Source organism: Pteronotus mesoamericanus, unplaced genomic scaffold (assembly GCF_021234165.1).
Source record: "Pteronotus mesoamericanus isolate MK-2021 breed Mesoamerican mustached bat unplaced genomic scaffold, CSHL_Meso_final contig_50, whole genome shotgun sequence".
Taxonomy (NCBI): Eukaryota; Metazoa; Chordata; class Mammalia; order Chiroptera; family Mormoopidae; genus Pteronotus; species Pteronotus mesoamericanus.
The window spans coordinates 34,109,193-34,135,180 of record NW_026555186.1 but is presented as its reverse complement, the minus strand read 5'-3'; the positions used below and the strand labels follow the sequence as shown (position 1 = coordinate 34,135,180).

Sequence of the window (25,988 nt, the reverse complement as noted above, 5' to 3'; positions counted from 1 at the left end):
AAACATGAAAAACTAAAGCCATAAGTATCACAATAACTTTTAATAAGTATCGCCAATTTTTAGAGGGGAGAAGAACGAAGGCAGGTGTTGTGGTCCCAAGACAGACTTAGGGGATGTCTGCGAATAGTGCAAATAGCGCATTAGGCTCTGGAGTAGAGGCTGGCCTGAGAGGACCTCCAGGAACAGACTCAGAGCTCTTTAATAAGTATTCCAGGGAGTCAGGCTTTCCTGGAAAAAACAAATTAGTGTGAGAAGCCAGTACTGTGCAATTTCAGTTTTAAAAATAGCCAAGTATTGTGAAGGCTGCTGTGCGCATGAGAGAAAAAGAAAGCTCTTGTTAATATTTGCCTCAGATTCCACATTGAAACAGAGCGGCCACACTGAAACTCTTGCCCGGCAGAAACTGCAAAGGTCAGGAGGTTTGTATCACTTGGAATGACTTTTTGCTCCTTCCAGTGACGAAGTTTGGGGGGGGTTGATTTGGTCCCCTTTTATCAGTCGGTCTTGCAGTAAAGGACAGCCAAGTGATGGCTCTGCCTCTTTCACTTAGGACAAGAGCTGCTCCTCACTGTCGGTTTCAGCTCTTCATTTGCCTAATTGCCCTGCGAGGCTGGCAGGGACTTTCCCTGCAGTGTGGCTCTGCTGACTGCAGAGACCCTACCTGGCACTCAAAGTTGTTACGTCAGCATTTTAGGTGGAAATGAATGAAAAATCAATCAAGATGACTGCAGTGGTAGCATGTACAACTCTAACCTAGTTTGTCCATAATTTTCAACTATTCACCATAGACCCAAGCAGTGTTTAAGATGGTAAGTGAATACGTAACAAATGTGCTGCTTCTGCTTAATCAGCCTTTTTTTTTTTTTTTGTCCTTTTAGAACAAGCAAAAATCTAAACTGCTTAGGAAACCACATGGAAAGTGAACGATGATGTTAACTTTCATGCAAATATTCATTTGCCCTTGTTTAACATTCTGTTTCCAATTAGACTGGCTGATAAATATTCACATGTAAATACATGAAATTGTTGTGTTATTACACTTCTAATTAAGAGGTTTAAGCAATTTTTTAAAAGTCTGTTATATCCTGCCACATGTCTTTGCACCTTGCTATAACTCTATTATCAAAACTATACTATCTTAAATTTTGCAATTCTGCAAAGATAGAGTTAAACACTATTTGGACTCTGGCTACATAAATGAAACTGGAATTGTTCAAAGCTGCAGCCTTCAGCTCCCAAAGACAGCTACAAAAACCTTCTGAACAGATTGGGTTAAATATTTTTACAGACCCATTCTATGATGATAAGGCGGCAATAAGTTGTGCAGTGCAACACTCCAAAGGGTTCCAAATCTCACAAGCCTCTTTGTATGTGATGCTCTCACAGTGAAGAAGAGTCTTTGGCTACAAAGATGAGGAGCCTACTTCTTCTGGTGCTGATTTCAATCTGCTGGGCTGATTATTCTTCAGACAACTATAGCCTAGATCATGGCAGAGTTATTCACATCCAAGGTAAGAAAACAGATTCGCCTATGAAAGTCAAATGAATTTCAAATGACCTAGAGTTGAGATGCTTGTTAGTGTTTCTTCATTTTAGCTCTGCTGCATTGACTTTCTCTTTTCCTTTCTGCTAATTGGTGAACATGTTCCCTGGCTTTTGAATGCTCTAGCATTACAGCAGAGTTAAGAATTGGGGACAATTGAAGTGGCTTATGAATGTCCCACTACAGGGAGTTGGTGCAATTAGTCAAGGCTGTTTAGTACAGTTGATATCTTTTAAGTAGAACAGAGGGCTTAAAGTTTATTTAAATGCAAGGCGATGGCAGGGGGGTGGGGGGAGGAGAAATAGGAAGTAAAACTTACAATGTAAGGTCATGCTGTTAAAGTAATCGTCTTAGGAAAAATGTGAAAATAAAAGTCTGACCAGCTAAGGCTCAAGAAAAAGTAACTTACCCCATTCCAGTCTCCTTTGGTAAATATTTAGTTCTGATAGACCAGTACATTGCCTCTGCATATATCTCTTTGGCTCAGCTGAATCCTAAGCCTTAGAGCTGTGGCAAGATTTGGGGCTGCAGTACAATGCAGCTTTTTCATCAGTCCCAGCTTCAGATGAGGGACATCCTGCATTAGGAAAGCTAAGGGACTTATGCAATTAGGAAAAGGTAGTTCTAAAGGAGCTGTAACTTCTCTCTTTGCCCTTGTATGCTAAATAATTAAAAGAAGTGTTACGCAATTTAACAGTTTAAACATATGATGATAGTAATTTTAGGTCAACTCAGTTTAGGGACCAGAGGCATTACAAGTTTGCTAAGAGACATGAAACATCAAGTTATATTGTCAAGGTCAAAAGTGTAGTCTCAGTAAACTGCATCCACTGTTAAAAGTATGACTTGTGAAGGTCAGATGACAGTGGAAGTCTGGCGAGAAGCATTCTCCTGTGTGTATTGTGATTACCCAAATAGAATTCCAAATTTGACAATAGCTAGCTGTTTTAGACACATCTCTTTCAGTTATTTTTGCTTCCAACAGCTTTATGTTTTTCACTGTTGGACCATGAAAAGGAATTATACAATCATAAATTTTACTATGCAAGCTGCTGACTCAGCTCTTTTTAAATGTATACAGTAGAAGAATCAAAGCTGTTTCCCGAACACTATATTTATACATGGAGATGTCTTATTTAAAAAGATTTAATCTTATTTGTATTTTTTCCATTACAATTCAGTCCCCTGATACCTCCCTCCCCTCCAGCAATCACCACACTGTTGTCCATATTCATGAGTCCTTTTCCGATGAGAAATAACATCTTTCTAACATCTAGTCACAGAATTCAGTTCAGCCAAAAGGTCAATACCTACTCATTATTAATGATAGCAGTTTTAAAGCTGATGAAGAATAAACTTGAACTGTGGTTTCAAGTTATTATTAGACAGATATCGTTCTATCATGAGCTACATAAAAACCATTTAGTCTAAATTGCACCCAGAGTATGAAAATATTATTTTGAAAGTGTATTAACATCTTAAAAATTTACTCTTGGGAGGCTTTACATCAGATTTAAGTTTTGTCAACAGGGAAAACTGTGGCTCCAGCCTTTCCATTGCCATACACTCTGGGGGAATACAGTGCGAAGGGATCTCTGGCAGGAGGTATCAGAATTACCCAGGTTATTTGCATCCACTATCTAGTTTTTTAAAAAAAGCAAAACTTGGTAGTTCACTTCATTTTAATTGTAAATTGATATTCTTAGAAAGTTGCTCATAGCTTTCAAGTACTAAAACCACAAGGCCAACATTTTTCCTGTGGAAGTTAATGTTAAAATGTGATTTGGGTCAGGATTATGATGCTATGTCTGTAAGTCTTAATTTATTTTAAAATTGTTCCAAATACCTGTTCTTTTTACTTTTCACCTAATAAAAAGTGTTCTTTTTATGACAGCATTTGGGTTGAACATTCATATTCTTCAGTCCTTCAGAGAAACACTTCCAAGTGGCCTGACATAATTTCAGGTGTCTTTTATAATGCAAAAATAAACCATGCAGCATACTAATCATTAAAGCAGATAATCTGCATGACTTACTTTAAATATTAGATTATTTTCTCATATTTAAACTTTTATGTCTCAAATATGGCCCAGAATGAATTTAAAGAAGCTGAAACTCTCATAAAATTTTATAAGAATTTTGCAGTTGGATGATTAAGTTAGTAAATCTGACTCTCAAGTTCCTGAATTGTACTGATAAGCAGTATGGGCTTCTCTCAGTGACAGACAATTGTTCAAAATTCACATTACTGCAAAAACACTTTTTCTATCTCCCATTTTTCATTAAGTTTCTATACTTATACTCTTAAGTTACCAAGCCTAAATAACACCAAATATGCACAGTATTCTCAAGTTCTCCTTAGCCACCTTGATTTAGTGTTCAACACTTTGATTATATGATCCTGAGTCTCATGCAGAAGAATTACCTAATTATTTTTCTGAAAGCTTCCTCACAGTTTTGTTGTAGGAGAGTCTGTAGATATATGGGCACAAAAACAGTTAATCTGTTTTTTCTTTAAGTGAGATTATCAGGAAAGAAAATTCAAGTGTAGATCCCTGTGCAAAGTGTCTGGTTCAAAGCATTTTTCTGGTTATAAAAAAGAAAACTCTCAGCTTCCCAGGAAAAAAGGCACAGCCTTAGATAAAAAGTTCACATGTACTAATTTATTCCTTTTAATTTCTTTTACTGAAGCAATTTGGTTACCCAAGAAAACAAGCTTTACTTGTCCATTGAGTTGGCTAAAAATGTACAATTAAGACACTAACTTGTATATCATATACCGTCCCCAAAGTAGGGGATAGTAATTTCTTCAAATACAGCTACAGGAAGAGAGAGCCGCTGTTAATACTGTCTTTATACCACTCTCAACTAATGCGTTACATCTCTTGTTTCATGATATGCCTAGTCAAACAGCTTCTGAATCCTTTGAAACTTGAGACCATGAGGAAGAATTTTATATAGAGTACCAAGTCACACAAAAGTGTATTTTTAAAAATATTTGGATCAGGTCCAAAAGTGCTTTGTGTATACTTTTCATTTCAGTGGAGGTTCAGAGATAGTGGATATATATATTTTTAAACACAATGTTTAAGAAGACATTTACATAGATAGCAAAGAAATTACATGACCCTTTGCTCATTAAGCAATGTAAAAAGCAAAATAGTAGTAGTTATACTGAATACGTAACTGCTTGACCTTACTCAGGTCAGAGAGCCAGCCAATGCTTCCTGCCTCTGGTGTTCAAATGCAGGCCTTCTGAAGACAAGTTCAAGAGTTTTTCCCCTAATGCCACTTACTGGCATTAAACATTGCACAATTAATCTCTTCAAGTCTCAGTTCCCTCATCTGTTAAATTAGGCACAGTCACAGTTTATTCCACAGAGCTTTGTAAGAATTAAATTAGATAATATTTGAACAAGCGCTACTACCGAGCCTGGCACACAATCGGCTTCTAAGAGATGGCAGCTATTCCCGTCATGTTTGTCACTTCCTTACTGACCTGGAAACGGAAGCACAAAGACTAGTGGAAAAGCTTGGGCTTTTCAAATATATTTGTTAACAGAACCATAGTTCTAATGAAGTAAACATTTTATAAATTGCCTTCTTTGTCCTCTTTAGCTTCATGATTTAAAATTTCCCCAATAGTATTAAACATTACCCTACCCTTTTACTTTCCTTGTAAAAATGGAAGCTTTCCAAACGTAAGTAGTTTTCCTTTAATATACTTACCAGGTGAAAACAGATAAGCTAAATGTTTTTCTTTTAAATTAAAAAATAATAATAATAGTAAGAGAAAAATTAATCCCTCATATTTAATAAGTAAAATTTACTGTCACTTTCTCAAAGATGAAACAATAATTTTCTTAAAGAATTGTCAGAAGTTTATCTCTGTGGGTAGAAAAAAGAATGTCTATCTAGAACCCCTGGGGCACTCCCCACTCAATGGGTTGATTTCTCCGTTCCATGCGTCTCAAACAACTTCCTGTTCCAGAATAGAATGTGTTACTTTTTGTTAAAATGGCTCTCTTTCCTCATCAGACTGTCATCTTTATAACACTACAGTTATATAGTAGTGCCTAGCACATAGTAGGTGCTTAATATGTGTTTGTTGAATAAATGAATGGGTATAATGGGATACATTCAAATTATTGCTATCATAATGAACATCTCTTAAATCCTGTGGCATCCATGGCATTTAGCAACACAATGACACATTGCATAGCCTTAATGAACACTAACCAGATGACTACATTCATTCTAATGTTGACAACAGCAAAACCATTGTTTACAGCATGGGTGTCCAACCTTTTGGTGTCTCTGGGCTGCACTGGAAGAAGAAGAGTTGTCTTGGGCCACACGTTAAATACACAAATACTAACAAAAAACTGAAGAGCAAAAAAAGGTCTGTGCGTAACTTTTGTGATATCCGCCCCCACAGATAAGCAAAAAAAGTCCTCACATAATAACTCAATTTATGCAGTGGAGCGTTCGATAATCTTTTAAAATCATTGAGCAGGTAGGTCCCAAGTTTGTGGTCACTAATATAGAAAATGTACATAACTAAGTAATAAAACTAAGTAATGTTTTAAGTAAATTTACAATGTTGTGTTGAGCCGCATTCATAGCCATCCTGGGCTGACTATGGCCCACAGGCCGCGGTATGGACACCCTTGGTTTACAGAATTTAAGAACTTAAAAGGACTTTAGTGTACAACACCTAGATCAATATCCCATTGTACAAATGAAGATATGAAGACCCAGAGATTTTAGGTTTCTTGTCCCAGGTTGCACTGGCTAATCCCCTCTCCTTCTTCATATTTGGGCTTATTTCTCACTGTAAAGAATTTGGTCTGGCTACTACACTCTCCCCTTCTTCTAACTTGATTTCTTTCACATATTCTTTTCCTTTTCTCTGTGGAACTAGCTACCAACTTTACTTATTTTTATGTAATCCTTTGTGTCCATCTCTGCCCTAAGAACATATGTCAGCCCCACAAGGCCTGGGATATCTGATGTATCCCAGTCACCCAAGTCAGTTACTGGCACATAGTAGGTGATCAATACATGTGTATTAAATAAATCCTGGATCAAAATCCAGGTACCTTTTGTCAATTATTACTTTCTTGTAAACTGACAGGGCTTAAATCTCCAAAGTCTGCACATGACTATTTTGTGTCTTCTCTTGCTTTGTCTTTTAGCACACACAGAGTCTTAATTAGCTTAAAATACTAAAAAGCTGATTAGATGTCAAATACTTCATTGAGATGGTTCAGTAAACAGAAACATAATTTTTAAAGTCATGTAATTTTTTAAAGATTTCATTTGTTTATTTTTAGAGAGAGGGGAAGGGTGAGAGAAAGAGAGAGAGAGAGACATCAACGTGTGGTTGCCTCTCACGCACCCCCTCCTTGGAGGCCCAGCCCACAACCCAGGCATGTGCCCCAACCTGGAATCAAACTGGCGACCCTTTGTTTCTCAGGCCAGCATTCAATACACAAGCCAGGGCAAGATTAAGTAATTTTTAACAGCTAAATACAGTATCAGTTTTTATAGACTGCCCAGAATATTAAAGACAAAGTATACTCCAAAACCAAGCTTCTTGAACTTCAGCCTCTTTTCATAGAACTATTTATTTGGCCAGCACACATAATTGAATAAATAAAAATAAATGAACATATAAACAATAAATATAGGAGTGTTTTAAGGGGGAAAATGCTGTGAGAGAGCCCTGAGGGGGCCGTGGGATGAACCTAGCTGTGAAATATACAAGCAGCAGGCTCCAGTCACATCAAAAGCCAGGGATAGGGCGCGCCAGGTAGAAAGAGTAAGAACTTCAAATTCTCTGAGGTGGAAACAGACAGGGTGTTTTCAGACCAGAGGGAAACTGAAGGAGCTGCAGTCTGGCAGTGGACAGGGTGTGTGTGGTTTAAGACAAGATGTGAAGAGAAGGACAGGAGTGAGGCCCTAGTGCTTTGTGTTTGGTGTAGAGTACAGAGTTCAGATTTTATTCTAAGCACACTGGAAAATGGTTAAAAGGGTTAGAGCAAGAGGACAATGTGGTATGATCTACATGTACAAAAGATCACGTGCACAGCGGATTATGGTAGCCGAGTGGGTAAAGGTGGGGAGAAGTTTAGGAGGGCCTTGATGTGGTTTGGGTGAGAAATCAGGGTGGTATACACCAGGGTGGTAGCAGATGGAGATGATACAACTTTACAACTTGCAGGGTGGGAGGAATGGAGGTAGACACAGCCCCACTTGGATGCAGACTATAGGGGAAAGAAACACAGTAAACATACCTCTTAGATTTTGGCCTGAACAAATGGATGGATGATGGAGGCAGAACCTAAATTGAGGAAGATTGGGAGAACAGATTTGGGCAGAGGAGGGTGTCCTCAAGTTAACTATTTGATATCCAATATATGACCGGCAGGTAGTTGGATTTACTAAGTTTGATATTCAGGAAAAAGTGTAGTGCTAGGAAGTTTTGGAATCATCAGCACATAGTGGTATTTATAGCCATGGGACCAGAGGAGATCACCTGAGAAAGAAGGAAATGCAGATAGAGGCAAGCAGCCAACCCTGGTCTGAGATCTGGAGATGCTCAGCACCAACAGGTGTGGGAAGGAGGATGCACGGGCTCCCAGGTGCAAATGCTTTCTGAGTCGGTATCCTCATCACTGATGTGTGGCCATTTTTTTTTGCATATTCTTTTTTAAATCTAACTTATTTGCAAACATTTTAAAATAGGGGATTTTTACATTAAAATCTGCATTCTAGTGCCTGTTGAAATATCCAAAGATGTGCTGTTTTCCAGCCCGCATTCCCATTGGAAAACATCCATGGGAAGCGTTTACTGCTTCGGAATCGGGCATGTCCTCCCCACTCCCCGTGTTCTCAGGGGTGTGGTGCCCTCTCCCCCCGCATCGCCCCACACACCTGGGCATTTCTGTTTGACTTACCTTCCACTTTGTTTCAGCACTGAACTTAATACTTGGCACATTGAATGCTATCAATTTATAATTGTTTATTAAATAAAGAATCACAAGATCCCTTTTGCCTCCAGGATTGACTGTGACAGTATTTGATGCCTTTTATGTTAAGTGAAGACATTAACTGTATCAGTGTATAAAACCGACCATGTCCTTTCTGTAAATTACAGATAACTTGACCTTATACTTCACCACAAAGTGGAAGTGGTCTGAGTGGAGACAAGTAGGTTTGCGATCTACCCCCTACCACATAAAGACATTTCTAATGATTAAGGACTGTGGGGTTAATTACAACCTAATGAAGAATGACTCATACTAATGTTTTGATTTCCCCATACCTTTTGAAACAAGCCTCCATTGCTGTTAATATCCTGCACAGTATGTTTATATGAAGAATGTCATTCACTATATTAGTGAAATGTTAAAATTTTATTTTCCAGTTTGTTTTCCGGCAATACATTCATTAATCTTTCTATAGTTGTGATAACCAATTTGCTTTATTCTAAATCTAAAATAATAAGAATTAAATCTATTTCTTTATCAATAAATCTTTGATAACACAGATAAACTTAAATTCTGAAAATTATTAACCAAAGCAGACAACTCTGAGTCGACACAAATACTAGGGTCGTCTCTAGCTCTGGGACCAGTTGTGTTGGACTTGCCAGTGGCAATAACATTAATATCACTATGTGTGATGTCCAGTAGAAAGCATACTACCTGAGTCACCTTATTTGGTTCTCCCCATAACACTGTATGAGGGTGGTTGTCCTCACTGAAGCTGAGGGAGGTCCAGTAGCTTGCCTCAGGTCACAGGGTTACTATGAGGTAAAGCTGAGATTCAAACTCAGGCAGAGCAGTTCTTGTGCTCCTAACTCACAAGGAACCATATAGCCTCATCTACACTTTTTCTTAGAAACTTTTTAAGTAACTCACTGGGTAAATTGGCCATTTCATTCCATTCAATTAATATAATTGTGTTCCAGAAGAAATCAAATCACAATGAAAAAAAAGTCTGGTCTTGGACCTCAGAGAAAATTTTCTTACAGGTCACTGTGGTGATCCTTCAGAGGAGTTAGAGGAGTGAGGTGGGGGTGGGGTGGCAGCTGCGAATACACTCATTACACCCCTATCCCCGAATGGTGATTGTCTTGAACCCCCCCAAGGAAACTGAGGAGGCGGCAGAAAGAAGTTGGATTATATAGATACAAATAGATTTTCTTGAAAGGCTTCTCAGGCAGTGGTCCTGAAATGCACTCTTATTTTGGTAAGAACCAATGGATTAAGAGGATCATTAAAAGCTGATGAGATTTGAATTTCTCAGGAACCAGTAGATTTTAAGAACTGTCTCTAAAAGAGCACAGGAAAGAAGGCAACGTAGAAGACAGAAGCTGTTGCATACCTAGAACACTTGGGACACTTGGTAGCTATTTGTCAGCAAGAGCCAGCTTTTCTGGGCACTCACAGTATATAAGGCAGGATGAAGTTTTCAACATACTACTTCATTTAACTTTAATCAGGACCCTGGGAAGAAGGTGGCTTACCTTTGTTTTGCTGATGAGGAAACTGAGGCACAGTGAGGAACACGACATAAGGGGCATAGAGCATTTACTTAACCAATAAACACAGTTTAAAAAAATAGATGAAATAATAATGAATGTGGAAAGATTAAAAGCCCACAAAGAGCTTAATCAGCAGAAGAGAGCTAAACTCTATTATCATACTTCTTGGTAGAAAAAGATGGAAAAAAAAAGAATTAGGAAAAGACAGAATTTTGTGAGGATATTAACAGTTTCAGCTTTACATCTCAGAATGGTTTTTCATTAAACTGTGTTCAGTTGACTCCCCGCTATTATGGCGAGCTCTTGATGTACATTGCTATCAGAGAAGCTCACCTTTTGTCAGATTTATATTTTAAACATTATCTAAAATGTCCTTTGAGGAGAAAAAGTTCTACCGTTCCAGAAAAAAAAATTTAAATATGTACTGCCATAGATCAATCCCCAGACTGTAAAATATAGTAATAACATTTTCCCTTTACTTTTTAGTCTGAAATGTGCATATAATAACATGGTATGCATTCATTGTCAGCATCATCCAAAGCAATACTATATTTCGGTGTTTGATAGCTTCCCATTAGAGAAACAATTTAGCTGAAGGCACCACCTAGGAAGATGCTGCATGGCACATCACATCAGATGATGCAGGCCCCAATGGAAAGGACGTATGCCATTTAAAGAAATTGTAAAAACATAATTCTAGGCAGTTGGTTCAGCTGTAGATTGATGGGAACTAGCAGGGCACAAAGACTCTACAAAGGTTAGAGAGAAGGTGGGAGGGTAGGGAGTGCGGTGGGTGAGAGGAGTAAATTCTTGTAGCTTGTACGACCACAAGGCAGGGTCACAGGTGGTGAAACACGGCCCTGAACACTCGACAGCAAAGAGCAATCTTCGCTTACCCTGCTTTGAGCATTGGGCTTTTCCTTTCATAATTCAAAACTAGACAACAGGACCACTGGCAACAGTATCTTTAAGGAATAGAGACTATGAGATAAGTTTTGCATGTCTTAGAGACGTGTTTAAAGAGAGCATTTTTATTAACAGAGCAATAAGTCTTCTGAAAAAAAATACAATCCTTCAATTTATCCTTCAATTATAACAATATATTGCAATCTTGGGTTCCAGCTCCTTAGTATTCTTTCTGGAGATGCTCTAGATAAGGTTTTCTCATTTATTTATTTGTTAGTTAAATCCCCTCAACTATTTAATTTATTTAATTTATTTTCATTTAGTTTGTACATAGGTGATTCATTCACACAGTTCAAAATTTTAAAAATATGCAAATATACACAGTGAAAGTCTCCCAAGGTTCCTGTACCCAGATATCTACCTCAGCTTTCTATAGGCTACCAAGGTTATTAGTTTCTTGTAAATCTTTTCAGATATAGTTTATGCATATATGCCTATTTCTTTTAAACTTACACAAATGATAGGAAGCACCACATGCACGTAGGGCAGAGTTTGAGCTTCAGTTGAAAGCAAAGATGGGCTAGGGACAAATCCAAGAAGGTTTCAAACTCAAATCAAGTAGGCAAGGGCAGAGGGAAAAAATTGATCCTCATTAAAACCCCTCACCCGCCCTCTTCAGGACCACCCTTCCTGAGGCGCCAATTCATAGAGATGCTCAGGGTCCCTTGCATTCAGGAACACCTAAGGAAAAAAAAAAGAAAGCTCTGTCTCTGACAACTTGAAAGTAATCAGCTCTCCGAAAGGAGAGTAAAGGCTGGATGGGAGGTGGGGGCGGGGCGCACCAGGGCCAGGAAGAGGACCCTCTTAAAGTTTCTGATGCAAAGCTGACCAGACACATCAGAATTGTATCCAAATGATGGGAGCTTCTGACACCAGGTGAGCAGCTTCAGGAAAAATTACAGTCATTCCAGTATGAGGAAAACAAAATAATTACAAACAGTTAAAGTTTAATGAGCACTGGCCAGTGAGTCAGGAACTACATTTTTTCTAAATTATTTATCCTACGCCAATGTAATGTGTAAGGTGCAATGAGAGACCAATGCTTAAATTAGACTTTCTGCTTAAATAGTCTTTAATCTGTATATTTATTTTTTTGTAAAGTGTTTTCATTTTAAAGCTGTATAACTGCATCAGGCACAGAGCAAGTATCCATGTCTACTGCTTCAGCTACTACAGGCTCTAGGCAGCACTAGTACAATGCATTTCAGTCACAGACACTAAGGCATGCCAGGCACTATGTGCTGTGGGAGGAACTATGTGAACAAGGTATGGCGAGGGAGACAGAGTGATTGTTTTCAGAAGACAGCGGCAAGCACAGTAGTAAGGATACAAATCCATTTTGGCTGCTCATCCTCAGGCAGGTCTGGCTACTCTAATGAAAGTAACAGCTTTCAAAGTGTTAGTCTTACACATCCAAACCCACCACAGTGATAGCAGATGTCACAGAAATAAGGAACTATTTTTAAAACCTGTGCAGTTTTTTCAAATGACTCATCATGGAACTAACAGTTGAGTCTCTGCCTTCCAGTTTATAATGTCAGTGAGAAATCAGCTTTGTTTGGTGAGATGAAAAGTTTTGGAAATAGGTAGCGGTGGTGGTTGCATGACATGGTGAAAGTAATTAATGCCATTGAGTTGTACCCTTAAAAATATTTAAAATGGCAAATGTATGTTATATATATTTTATCACAATGAAAAAAGCAAATGATGGTGGTAGACAGGAGTATTTTTAATGTCCTAGCTTAGTACCTTATTTAGCCTTATTATATTCTCCAATATTTTTGTTTGTCCATTTTCATTTTATTGGTCTAAGAAGTCCAAGTCTGTAGGCAACTTAGTCTACATACCAGTGAGCAAGTAACCAACCAAGACTGCTTATTTGCGCAATCCACAATTTATTTTGAAGAGAAAGCTTTAATCTGTAGCTCCTTCTCCTCTTGTCCTGTTCCCTGTATAATTCTTGGCAAAGAATGCCCAAAATAAAAGAAGGGGGGTTACATTTGTAATAGAACTAAGGACAATAGGTAATAAATAGTCCAATGCCATGTTTCTAAGTTACTTTTATGCAACTAATTGTTTTTGTTCTATTGTTTAAAAGGTGGCATCTAAATTATATGTAATATAAAGATCAGTTATTTGGTCACGTTATTGCTTTCACATTTTGGTGAAACTTAACAGCGTCCTGGATTTCACAGCAGAACTTGTGAAATAATAACAAGGCCCTGCTGTTTCCCCTGGAGACAACTGTGGTCTCTGAAGGGCATCGAATCTTTCAGGTCACTGTCACTGAAAGTCATTAATAGAAATATGAAATTTCTGCAAGTTAAAAATTGAACTTAAAAAAATCCACCCCCCCAAGTGAGCATAGGTATGCTGCCTAGTTTTCTTCATTTTTTTAAACATTTTTTTAAAAAGGAGAACAAGCAATACTCATTCTTATCATCAAGGTTTATTTTTATCTTTTATATTTGCTTTGCAACTGAGTGTTGATCAAACAATCTTGATTTAAGCATCAATTTCAAACCGATCCAGGTTTTTGTGGTCAGATTCAAGACTTCTAGACAAGATAGCGCCAAGTTTGTCATCAGTGCTCTCGGTTTCCCTTTTCTTCTCTTTGTGTCTTCCCTCTTCCTCTCTAGCTTAGTGTATTTCCTGGTTGATCCCTAGCGTGACAACCTGCCATAGGGAGCCTTATATGAATCTTAAACTCTTCCTGGCTGGTGTGGCTCAGTTGGCTGGAGCATCGTCCAATAAATTGAACAGTTGCAGCTTCCATTGCCAGTCAGGGCACATGCCTGGGCTGTGGGTTCGTCCCCCAGATGTGATGCATGCAAAAAGCAACTGATCAGTGTTTCTCTCATCAGTGTTTCTCTCCCTCTCTTCTCCTGTCTCAAAAATCAGTGAGTATGTCCTTGGGTAAGGATTTAAAAAATTTAAATAAAAAATTTTTTAAAGAATTTTATACCCTTAAACTCCGTGTTCTCATGGCATAGACCTGTCACTCAAACAGCTAAGGTCTGGTAGAGCCTGCAATAGAACCCAGAGCTCCTGACTCACTGGCCAGTGCTCATGCCTACATCTTACCTGTTCTGCAACAGGCCACTCCCCATCGATGTTCAGTGTTCTATAATCTCCGCTGTGGGTCTTCTATAAAAACAAGAAAACAGAACAGTGTTCTGAGAAGGCTATGTTGGGGGTTTAGGTTAATGATTAATGGCTCTCAGTCACTAAATGTGTTACATATTACACATCTTTCTTAGGATTCTTTGAATTTCAGTCAGGGACTTCTGTTATCTATTAGCTCAACAGCCAGTCCCCACAAAATAAAAATAAAATGGTGGAAATTTATACACTCTAGTAGGCTTGTAAGAAACTTTACTTTGGGGAAAGCATATGGAGTTTTGGTGTCTGCTCCCTTCTCAGTATTATACCACATAAGTCATCATCTACTCACAATGCTGGAGTAAAAGTAAATAGTACCTAAAAAAATCATAAGCTTAGACTTCTAAAGTACTCCAAGATGATTTAGAGTTAACCACAGAAAAAAATTAGAAGTCTCAGTCCTTTGCACAAGAGGTTTGATCTTTGCTTTAACTCTTTAATTTATAAAACACTTGGATCTTGTATTCATTCTGGAACACCTTATGATTATGCCAAACCATACAATAATTTCCACGTTTCCTGTAATAACACAGGTGGCATTTTATGTATTTTTTAATTCTACATAGTTCAAAACCTTATAAGTAAGTAAAACTATGAAAGGTTAATATATGCCAAAATTAAGCTCAGTATAAGGCAGTATTATATTTGAGAAATATCATCGAAAATCTATGCAATAGGATCAGTTAGCAGTGAGTGGACACTTACTTTGGATCAGCCATTATTTTAAGTGTTTTATGTGTCTATTAGCTCAACCATATATAGTAGATACCAGTACCCCGGATTCATATATAACAAAATTGGGGTTAAGAAGTGGCACAATTTACTCAAGACTGCCGAGCCAGAAAATTAGGGAGGGGAAGTTAGAACAAGATCTCTATCACATTAATGTCCTTGCCCTAACTACTGTGATACCCCCTACCCCAGTGCATTTGGATATTAGTTTTGACTTTAAAAAGTCAAAAGTCAGTTTGAAAGAATCATGAAACTGCCACCCCTTGTAGTTCTGTGTCATGTCTAAACTCAAGCTCCAGCAGGAGAAGGCCCAGCTCCCAGGTGTGCTCCCAGGGGCCTGGGAAGGGGATGCCCCCTCTGGTCCTCATGCATAACTGAGCAAATTTAGTCAATAGCTCCTTTTTCTCCCCCCAGAAAGAAGGCGCTAGAGATACTTAGGTGCAACTTGGATGCAGTCATTGGAGATATTGTATTGTAGGGGAAAAATTATGTGTAGGGTAGAGTTGGATAGATTACCTTTCATCTTTTTGTAATTTGGTGGCCCTAAATAAGGAAAGAAAAACTAAAATATAAAGGAAATGCTTGATGAGCTAGATTTATTTTAATGAGGTCATTATCTTCGCCCCTCTTTTCTCTCTTCTAAGTGGGGGCATTGGTAGCACTGTTAAACTTTTCGGTTTCTGAGGATTGGGGCTGACTTATACATGAAATTTATTTTTTTTCAATATTACATAATTTTGATTGCTATATGATAAAAATAGAACCGCTGCATCTACTTTTGTACACTTTTTATTTTTAAATCTGAATCCTATGTATGCCATTAAATAGCTAAGTTTTAGATCTGTCTGGAGGTAAGTGGCTACAACTCACGGTGTTGTGTGTGTCGTAAATTGTTCATGGCCAAAGTTTACTCAGTACCTGCCTGCCTGTGGCAACAAGGGCTAGGGGGAAACGCAGTTTCGGGTCGCCTTTGAAAGCTGTGTATAGATCAGAAGCTATGCGTGTCCAGCAGTCCTTATATCACTTTCTCATTTTCAAATCTTGCACATCCTCAAGAGACCTTGTCAAGGTCAGAAGCACAATGAACTAACCAGGGGAAACCCCAGAGAAAGGCAAGATCTGAAAATAACTGCTGGCTCTCTAGAGAACCGCAGCCCTGCTGACTTGGCAAGCTTGGAGTGCTGCGGTTCTCTCTGGAAGGCAATGAAGTCCTTGGAGGAGGAAAACGAAAGGGCAAGGCAAGGCAAGGTGGCTGTGATAGCTGTTAAGTAAGAGATAGCAGGAAGCAAAGAGAGAGGGAGTAGAAGGAGACTTAAGGGAATAAGTAATTATTTGGTTAGTCAGAAAATAAGTGTAACCGGATATACTTTTGACATTCAAGTTTTGAGGATTCTATTTTGAAAGCTGGAAGTTTTATAAAGCATTCACTGAAAATACCTTTGTGATGCCTGGCCTTTTGTGAAAATTAAATATATGCATGTTTGCTTAAACTGCTCCAGAATGACATTTTAATTACAGGTATATATTTGAATAGAGGTCATAAAAGTGAGGCTATTCTAAATTCTTTGACCAGAAGTATAATAAAAGTTGATGATGTTGTTTTATACTTTTTTCATAAATATAATACAGATTTATTATATTAGAAAACTCACCAAGGAATAGAAAAGTTTGTCTACAAATTTTTTGGTTCATATTGATGAAATAATCATGGCACTTTTATCATTTCTCTTCATCTTGTTTCTATATATTTGACATTTAAATGCAACGAAATTAAATTTATTGTGAAATATATATGGAGTTTTAAACCCAATATTTCTTAATGATAATAATGCACATTCTTCCTCTTTTCAATGGTTCAAAAGACACAGCTACCTTATAGGTGCCTTCTAAATATTATAGGTACCTTTCCATGTGGTTCAAAAGAGACTACTGTCCAACAATGCAGAGAAGCTTATCACCCAATGCTACTACTTATTAGATACCTTGTAGAGGTAGCATATTTCACTTCAAAGAAATGTCTAAGCATATTAATGGTTCTTTTCTTTCTTTCTTTTTTTTAATTATAGCAGAAAATGGTCCCCATCTCCATGTGGAAGCAGAACAAGCCAAGGTGTTCTCACACAGAGGTGGCAATGTTACACTGCCATGTAAATTTTATCGAGACCCTATAGCATTTGGCTCAGGAACCCACAAAATCCGCATTAAGTGGACCAAGCTAACTTCAGATTACCTTAAGGAAGTGGACGTTTTTGTTTCCATGGGATACCACAAGAAAGCCTATGCTGGCTACCACGATAGAGTGTTTCTGAAGGGAGGCAGTGAAAACGATGCTTCTTTGGTAATCACAGGCCTCACCCTGGAGGATTATGGGAAATACAAGTGTGAGGTGATTGAAGGATTAGAAGACGATACTGCAGTGGTAGCATTAGATTTACAAGGTAAGTATCTATAAATCATGTCAAACTTAGGAATAATAATTAATCATTGCTTTCTTTTCTTTTTTATGATGTCTAGTTTGTTTTTTTTTTCAGGATGTGTAGTGGTTACCAAAGTGATGATGTGAGAAACCAAAAGTCCATGCATAGCATGTTTTTCTATTCTTTTGTATTTTGTAGTCTGTCTGTGATTTCAGCTTTCATATTTGAAATGTACACACAATGGTTATGTGCAAAATTGAAGCTATTTGCAAGTAGAAGAAATGTGCAGTGGAACTGAATTAATAATATCCAGAAACTGCCTATGCTATTCAAAATTTAAATCTCATTATATGGTTATTGAGAAATTCAGATTCAATGCTTTTTTTTTATTATGCTTCTAAAATTATGTCAGTTTCAAAATAATGGCAAGTTTTGTGAAGGACATCTACTAACTAAAATACATATAACTGTATTATGTAAAGTAACTTTGAAAACTTAATTTAACAAAAAAGTAACCTCCAGATTTGTAAAGACACAATTTTTTTTTAATGGTCGAGAGTCTCTTAGACATTGAATACCAGATGGTTAAGGCATTTGGGGAGAAATTTCACTTCTTATATATGGAATACATCCACTAGGTTCAAAACCCAAAATGTATAGAAAGCTAACCAACAAAAGTATCTTTGTCATCCTGTGTCCCCTCTGCCCAAAGTGCACCCTCTAAATGCCCCACCAGTAGGGAAACTCTTCTTGTGGTTTCTCAAAACTTCTTATGTTCATAAATTTCTGAGTTTCTTTACATTGGAGGATGAATTTTGGCTGCATTGATAGCATACTTTTCTCCCTTATGCACATGAACTATAAGTGTGTTTGCTAGGAGCTCCTTTCACATCCTAGGATGGATTTGTGCCTTTAGAAAAGGATGTGTTTGATCTAGTAGCACAGCAGTGAAAATTTGACCTTTGAACCCTATAGAACCCTGTTACGTGTATAGAGATTTATTAGCTTTATATATCTAATAAATTATATGATGTCATAAAATTCATTTTTGTGACCTTCTCCTCTCTCAGTTGTCATTCTTGACTCCTGATTGCATGTCATCTTGTGCTTTCAGTTTTTTATTCAAATTAATACCCATGAACATTGGTGAAACTGAGGCTAAATACACAAAAATGTCGCCTGAGGACTTTCAGAAATAGAAAAATAATTCCATGCAGGCACACAGCACTGTTAAGCACTATGAGAGACACAGAGGAAGGTTAAACTGTGCTGCACGGTCTCTGCCTTTTTATTACTAAATATTACTAAATATGGAGTAATTGAAGTTGACTTTAGTTTTTATATGTACCATGATATGAAAACTTTTCATATGTCTAACAATTTATGTTTGCCAACAACTAGGGTGAAAGAGACTGCAATTATAAATATTAAAGAATATGTTTTCAAAACATCCTTAGACTGACAAAATTACTAACATCAGTTGTTATTACTCATTTCCTGTGATGATGTATCATCCTTATTAATCCCCTTTGCAGTGATGCATACCAGACCTCAATGGAAAAGTGAAGAGCTTTTTATTATATTTTGACATATAAGTATAAAATAATTGTTGTTAGAAAATAACTAAATACCCTTCTTTTCACCCATGAAAGTTTGACTTTTCTTATTTCTGTAAGTTTTGGATGAAAGTAATCACCATTTGCTCCATAATTCAGCTGTAGGAATTGCACATTTTTCTCAAAGAGCCAAGAATATTTCTGCAATCGTAGTCATAAATGTTGAAATCTTAATAAGCTGGAAGTAAAATAAGTAAATAAATAATGCTAAAAAACATGCAGTTCCAGAAATGCCCCTGCTTGTAAGAAACATCTGATTGTTGAAATGTATGCCCTAAATGTGCATAATACAGTGAAGCTTTTAAAATTTTGGCTGAGTAAAACATGGAAATTGACCTTGATATACTTGGAATGTGTCCTTTCCAGCATCATCAAATATTAATTAAAATGTATGTAAATCTTTTAAGTTAATAAAGTATGTTGATCATTTATTCTTACAATTGGAAAATAGTGAAATTTTAATACAGGGTTCCATTTTGACTTTAGGAAATGCTTGCTTGAAATTATGTTAAATCTTGAAAGGAACTCAAACAAAAACATATTACACTGGATTTGGAACTGATGTATCATATTTCAATAACATTCAATGATTAATCAAGGACAAATTATTAAAGAAAAATTTTCCCTAATGCCCATGAGAGTCCACTAAATATACTATAGAGAATTTAAACCTGAAAGATTTTCTTGGTTTTTAAAATTATTGTAAATTAAAATAAAAATCAGAAACACAATGAGATATCACCTCACTCCTGTCAGAATGGCTATCACTAATAAATCAACAAACAACAAGTGCTGGGGAGGATGTGGAGGAAAGGGAACCCTAGTGCACTGTTGGTGGGAATGCAGGCAGGTGAAGCCACTGTGGAAAAACATCATGGAATTTCCTCAAAAATATTAAAAATGAGATTGCCTTTTGACCCAGTGATTCCACTGTTAAGAAAATACCCCAAGAATCCTGAAACACCAGTTCAAAAGAACTTGTGCACGCCGATGTTCATAGCAGCGCTCTTAACAATAGCCAAGTGCTGGAAACAGCCTAAGTGCCCATCAGTAAATGAGTGGGTCAAAAAACTGTGGTGCATTTACACAGTAGAATACTATGCAGCAGAAAGAAAGAAGGAACTCCTGCCCTTCGTGACAGCATGGATGGAACTGGAGAGTATTACGTTAACTGAAATAAGCCAGCTGGTGAAAGACAAATACCATGTGATCTCACTTATAAGAAGAAGCTAATGAACAAAATAAAATAACAAGCAAAATAGATCCAGAGACATGGGAACAAGGAACAGAATGACAACAGCCAGAGGGGAAGAGGGAAGGGGATAATAGTAGAAAAAAAGGGGAAGGGACTCGTCAAAAAAACATATATGAATGACCCATGGACACGGATGATGGTATGAAAATTGACTGTGGGAGCGGGTGGGGGGTGGCACTGGGGGAGGGAGGCAAAGGGGGGAGAATTGGGATAACTGTAATAGAATAACAGTTAAAAAAGGAAAGAAAAATATCTTCAACACTGTTACCATGTTGAGCCACTTGGAAAATGGAATTCAACCCATATGGTTTCTTTCTCTGTCCACATGGACATATTTTGGGATTTTTCTCCCACTTGACATCCAGCTGCCAAGGAAATCTCTGATGGATAAATTAAGCATTTTCCTTTACAGCAGCATTCCTGGGATTGCTGAGGAAGGAGGATGAAAGGCACAATGGGACTGGGAGCACGGTAGCAATTCCTCCCCAGCACTGACTGGGTTCGCCGCTGGATGCCTGGGCAGAGCTCTTCTTAGATAGAGCCTTCTGCAGGCTTCTCTTCCATCAGCACTTCAGGGGGCACTGGCAACCCAGAGAGTCTTTTCCTCCTTTCTTTTGGCTCTGATTCAGCTGACAGATCACTCAGCCAAGAACCTGAGAAGGCAGGATGAGATCGGGAAGGCTTCCTGGATCTCTGCCTACAGCGAGCAGTGCCAGCTGGACCGCCCTGGAGGGGCGATCATGTCCTGCAGAAGCCTTTGGTGGATGGCACTTGATCTAGGCTATTGAAATTTCTTCTTGTAGAGTCTCCAGGACAACTTAGAAAAGAAAACACTTCCTGTGTACTGGTTACACCATTAGTGAATTGTACATTCATCTTAATAGGGCCTGCAGTCTCATAAAAATAGCACAAGTGATATGACCCACCAAATTACTGTCAGTGGGACAATACTTTATATTCTGCATCTAAAGTATTAATTATTTCTAATTATATTTTTAAAATCCAAGGTAAGGACTTGAATAATCACACTAAATAAATTGCCTTTCAGTAACAATGGGGGAAACATTTTGATATAGTGTCCTTCTTAAAGTCCAGCAAATGGTACAACTTTGCTTCTTTAAGTGGTCCTTATCCTTTATCAAAATGGTGCAGAAAGTTGTGAGACAGCTCAATCACCTCCCATGATTATTTGACCAAAAAGAGTGCTTTTGGAAAACCATTGCATCTTCCCAGGAAAGCTAACTGCCAAATCACACCACTTACACTTGCTCAGGATTTTGCCTTTTAAAATATTTAACTTAATTCTCTGGCATTAACTTAATCGACAGATGTCTATTCTGTACCTACCTTGACTTAGATAAACATCAGCAAGTTTTATTTTTTTTCCTATTCGTAATAAAAATATTTTTAAAAGCTTAGTTTTGATTTGCAATATATGAACATGAAAACTGAAAAATAGTAATGGAAATATTTTTAAATAAAGCCCTTATTTTAGTTGCATTGTTTAAGAACAGGAAAAAAATATTTTAGGGGCTATAGTGAAAACTGAAACAAGTAAGTGAGCGATGATGTTTCTTATGGAGATGTTCCTCACTTTAAAGAATTGTTCTGTCAAGATAAAATAAGACTGTTCAATTACGTTTTTGTTAGGTATGCAAAGGATTTCACTTTAGGGTTTCTCCAAACCAGAAGTCCCCTAAATGAAAGTTACTTACCTCCAAGTTTTTAGAATCAACTGTAAAAGCATGTGTGTGTGTGTGTATGTGTGTGTGTATTTGAATAATTTAATATGTTTATATATTTAAAAGACTATAAAATGAATTACTAATTATATACAAATAATTACTAAGAAGAAAAAAAAATTGTGAATTTTGATAAATAACTTCTCTCACCACTCTTTCTGCATCCCCTACCATGCTTAGTTTTCAATATTGGCTTTTTCCCAAACAGGACTCAAATACATTTTTAGGGTTAGTAACCAGTAGCAGCTGGTAAATTCTCAAGGATGGCTATTTGGAAAATACAGCCTGCCAGTGAATCATTTTAGAAAGGAGAATTTAAAGGTTCAGTTGAACACTTAGCAAAAGAGGTAAATCACTGAAGTTGTCAAACCACATGTGACATGCTCAGAGCTGAGAGGCTGTCTGAAGGAGAACGAGGCAATGAGAAACCACTGCAAGTTGCCAACAACTACTACTTCATCTGATGGAGAGTCCCTAATGTTTTTTCACCAGTCAGGTGGGATTTGTTCATACTAGTTACTTTTTGTGCCACTAATGATCCCGTGATTTCTCCTTTGGACAGGTGTGGTATTCCCTTACTTTCCACGACTGGGGCGCTATAATCTCAACTTCCATGAGGCGCAGCAGGCTTGTCTGGACCAGGATGCTGTGATCGCCTCCTTTGACCAGCTGTATGACGCCTGGCGCGGTGGGCTGGACTGGTGCAATGCTGGCTGGCTCAGCGATGGCTCTGTGCAGTACCCCATCACCAAGCCAAGGGAGCCCTGCGGAGGCCAGAACACCGTGCCCGGTGTCAGGAACTACGGGTTTTGGGATAAAGAGAAAAGCAGATACGATGTGTTCTGTTTTACGTCCAATTTCAATGGTAAGATATTAATCACACTGCCTTCTTTCCTATACCAAAAACTAATATGGACTATGGCACTACACTTGACTTTCAGTCTTATGTACTTAAAAAGAAAAGATAAAAGCTTTGAAGTATTGCTCCAGTTTGAAAAAGACGTGAAAAGTTCTTTGAGGTCATAATTTATTTTTAATTGACAGAAGCCAAGCAAAAGTGTATGTTTCCACTATTAGGTTTTATTGCATCTGATTGTTATTATGAAATAGTGTATGGTATGATATGATCTAGGGTCTGCTTCTTATTGCCAAAGGTGGTGCTGTCCCTACGTACCCTCCCTAGGCTATAGCTCTCTCAAATGAAGTATGGGGGGCTTTGGTATCATGTTCTCTTTCACTGAATTACAACATCAGTGTATTCATAAATGATTGGATGAAAAGTTCACAACAAAGAGAGCTTTGCAAGAAAAATAAGTAGAAATGGCGGTGGAGGTGAAAGCAGAAGAAAAGAGGTTCATGTTGCCTGAATGTTGATGCCCGATTCCTTGCATTCACTGTAACTCGCAACCTTACCTTGCTTCATGTAGAACCAGCTACATAATGTGGGGCCCACTGCAAAATGAAGATGTTGGTTCCTTGTTCCAGAATTATTGAGAATTTTAAGATAGTGACGGCAGGGCATTAAAGCAATCCTGAGGCCATGTCTAACTGCACAGGTTGCACACCCATGAAGCAAACCCTGGTCCCATCTACTGTATTTTAATTCCCTGGTGACATGTTTTGGAAAAAATAGCAAGGGATCAGGGACCAACAGATTTTCTGTAAAGGACAAGATAGTAATATTTTTTGCTTTGTAGACCATATGGTTTCTTTTGCAACTTTTCAATCAATGTAGCTTTGTACCCAGTAACACTAACAAAGCCATAGACAGTATTAAGTGGATGGGTGTGATTATGTTTTAATAAAACTTCATTTGACTCAGGTGTTGTAGTTTGCTGACCTCTGGTGTAGATGATATAACTAGCTAATGTTCGTTTCAATGGCCTCTACCAGTTCTCCAAATCACATCAGTTTAGTCTAGAAAGTACTGGCAAGCATTTATTTATACTTCAATAACCTATGTTTAATGTATAATCAGATACGAGAGTGATTATATTCTATCTGAAAAAAGTCTGAGAAAATCTTCAATTGACATATATCACTTCGGTCAGTGATGTCTTTTTTTATATATTTTATGGATACTTAATACACATTGAAGGAATCTTAGTAATTAACACTATTCAATAAGAATAAGTGGGAGAGACTAACTTTAAATTGCTCTTTCTTGTGAAATTTAAAAAAAAAAAAAAGATAGCAGGCTCCCACAGAGGAAAGTTGAAGAAAATAAATAAATTCACCCTCTGCTAGTGAGTGAACAGACTCAGTTCACATTCTGAGCAAGCATTATTTATGACAAGTGTCTTCCTGTATTTTTTTTTTCATTTTCATACTGTAGTCTTTGAATAAGAATAATGTCTTATTGATACCTGTGATGAAAAGGACTTGAGGGCTTTGGGGGTTTTTTAATGGACTTTTATGTCAGGAATGTTTTTTGATCCTTTCAGATTCAAATTTTGCCTCTCCAGAAACTTGTGCTGGGGTTCAGTCTTGCTACAGCTAGAATTTAAATAGCTCTTGCTTTTAACATGGAATTCGGTCTTCTCTATTGCCACAGAAGGGCCCTTTTAGTCACTAATTAGCGAACAGAAACTGCATCTGTCATTTCCCTTTTCTTTTGTAAAGCTATAAAAGGGCATGTCTGAACATCTATTAAGGGGCCAGAAAAAAAAAAACAACCTAATTTAATGGAGAGCGATTTAGGGGCACTATATTTGATTGGGAATGCTAGGTTCCCAAAACTTTTCAGACATGGGTCTACTTCCCACCTCACTGAGAAACAGTTCTGTAGGGGGCTCCTTCCGTCTCTGCGCGGCTCAGTCGCACACAGGCCCATTGTCCTCTCTCCTTCTCTCCGCAGGCCGTTTTTATTACCTGATCCACCCCACCAAGCTGACTTATGACGAAGCGGTGCAAGCTTGTCTCAACGATGGTGCTCAGATTGCGAAAGTGGGCCAGATATTCGCTGCCTGGAAACTTCTGGGCTATGACCGCTGCGATGCGGGCTGGTTGGAGGACGGCAGTGTCCGCTACCCTATCTCTAGACCGAGAAGGCGCTGCAGTCCTACCGAGGCTGCGGTGCGCTTCGTGGGTTTCCCAGATAAAAATCATAAGCTGTATGGTGTCTACTGCTTCAGAGCATACAACTGAGCGTGCCCCCTGAGCACGGCAAGTTCAAAGTCATTAAGAACATGTGAAAGGTTTTTTCTTTTTTTTCCCAATATGAACTCATGCAAGTTACCAAAACTGTGATAACCCTTTTTTTACTTACTGTAAAGAGTCATTTTCATAAAGGTCAATTCATTAATTTGTTTTTGTAAAGCTATCATTCAATATATATTATAAATTAATATAATTTTAAGGGACGCGCTACGTAAAGGAGGCATTAGAGCCAAACTGTTTAGGCTACATCATCTCAACGAAGTATCCTTTCATGAACGGGGCATGCAATAACCTGAGGATTGCCAGGATTAAATTAAGGAAAGTAAAGCTACTCAGAGCAGCAGCTTCCACAAGCACAAATTTTACACATTTGTACAATTTTGAAATGCACTACAATAAACAAACCAGAGCAACAGATTTGAAATGCAGGCTTCTTTACATAAACTGAGAGGCTGAGAGGTTGCACAAAACTCAGTTTCACAAAAGAATAATCTACACTTTTCTAGAAGTTAATATTTCATCTCCAATAAAATGTTTTACTCTGTAAAATCCTTTTTGACCAAAAAAAAAAAAAAAATTTCATAAGGACTCCAATGCATCGTAATAAGCACAGTTAAAACTCCTTCATAACCCCGTTTATAGGAAGTATGAAATTTAAATAAGCAGATAATATTCAACCAATGACAGACTCCTACCTTCTTCTTATTAAAATTACAAATGCCTAAGAAGAATTGTCTTATCTTTTGAGTAGCTTTACTGAGTTATATTTAAATTCTAAGGGCCATTGGCTAAGCAGCATTTAGCTTCTACTCAGGGCAGTTATATAGATAAACTGCTGGACA

General features: G+C 37.7%; 1 protein-coding gene across 1 annotated transcript; it reads left to right on the top strand.

Moving 5' to 3' along the window:
* Nucleotides 1–1,403: 1,403 nt before the first annotated feature.
* On the top strand, nt 1,404–25,134 carry HAPLN1 (hyaluronan and proteoglycan link protein 1). Its single transcript, XM_054578273.1, has 4 exons — nt 1,404–1,511; nt 17,024–17,395; nt 22,550–22,852; nt 24,845–25,134. The coding sequence occupies exons 1-4, from the start codon at nt 1,412–1,414 to the stop codon at nt 25,132–25,134; spliced, it is 1,065 nt and encodes a 354-aa protein (XP_054434248.1). The 5' UTR covers nt 1,404–1,411.
* Nucleotides 25,135–25,988: the final 854 nt, after the last annotated feature.

What these genes read in the sequence shown, in the direction of transcription:
- HAPLN1 (XM_054578273.1), top strand. Translation starts at nt 1,412, where the DNA reads ATGAGGAGCCTACTTCTTCTGGTGCTGATTTCAATCTGCTGGGCTGAT. An exon ending in GGTAGCATTAGATTTACAAG is followed by an intron (nt 17,396 to 22,549) that starts GTAAGTATCTAT and finishes TCCTTTGGACAG; the next exon opens with GTGTGGTATTCCCTTACTTT. An exon ending in TTTTACGTCCAATTTCAATG is followed by an intron (nt 22,853 to 24,844) that starts GTAAGATATTAA and finishes TTCTCTCCGCAG; the next exon opens with GCCGTTTTTATTACCTGATC.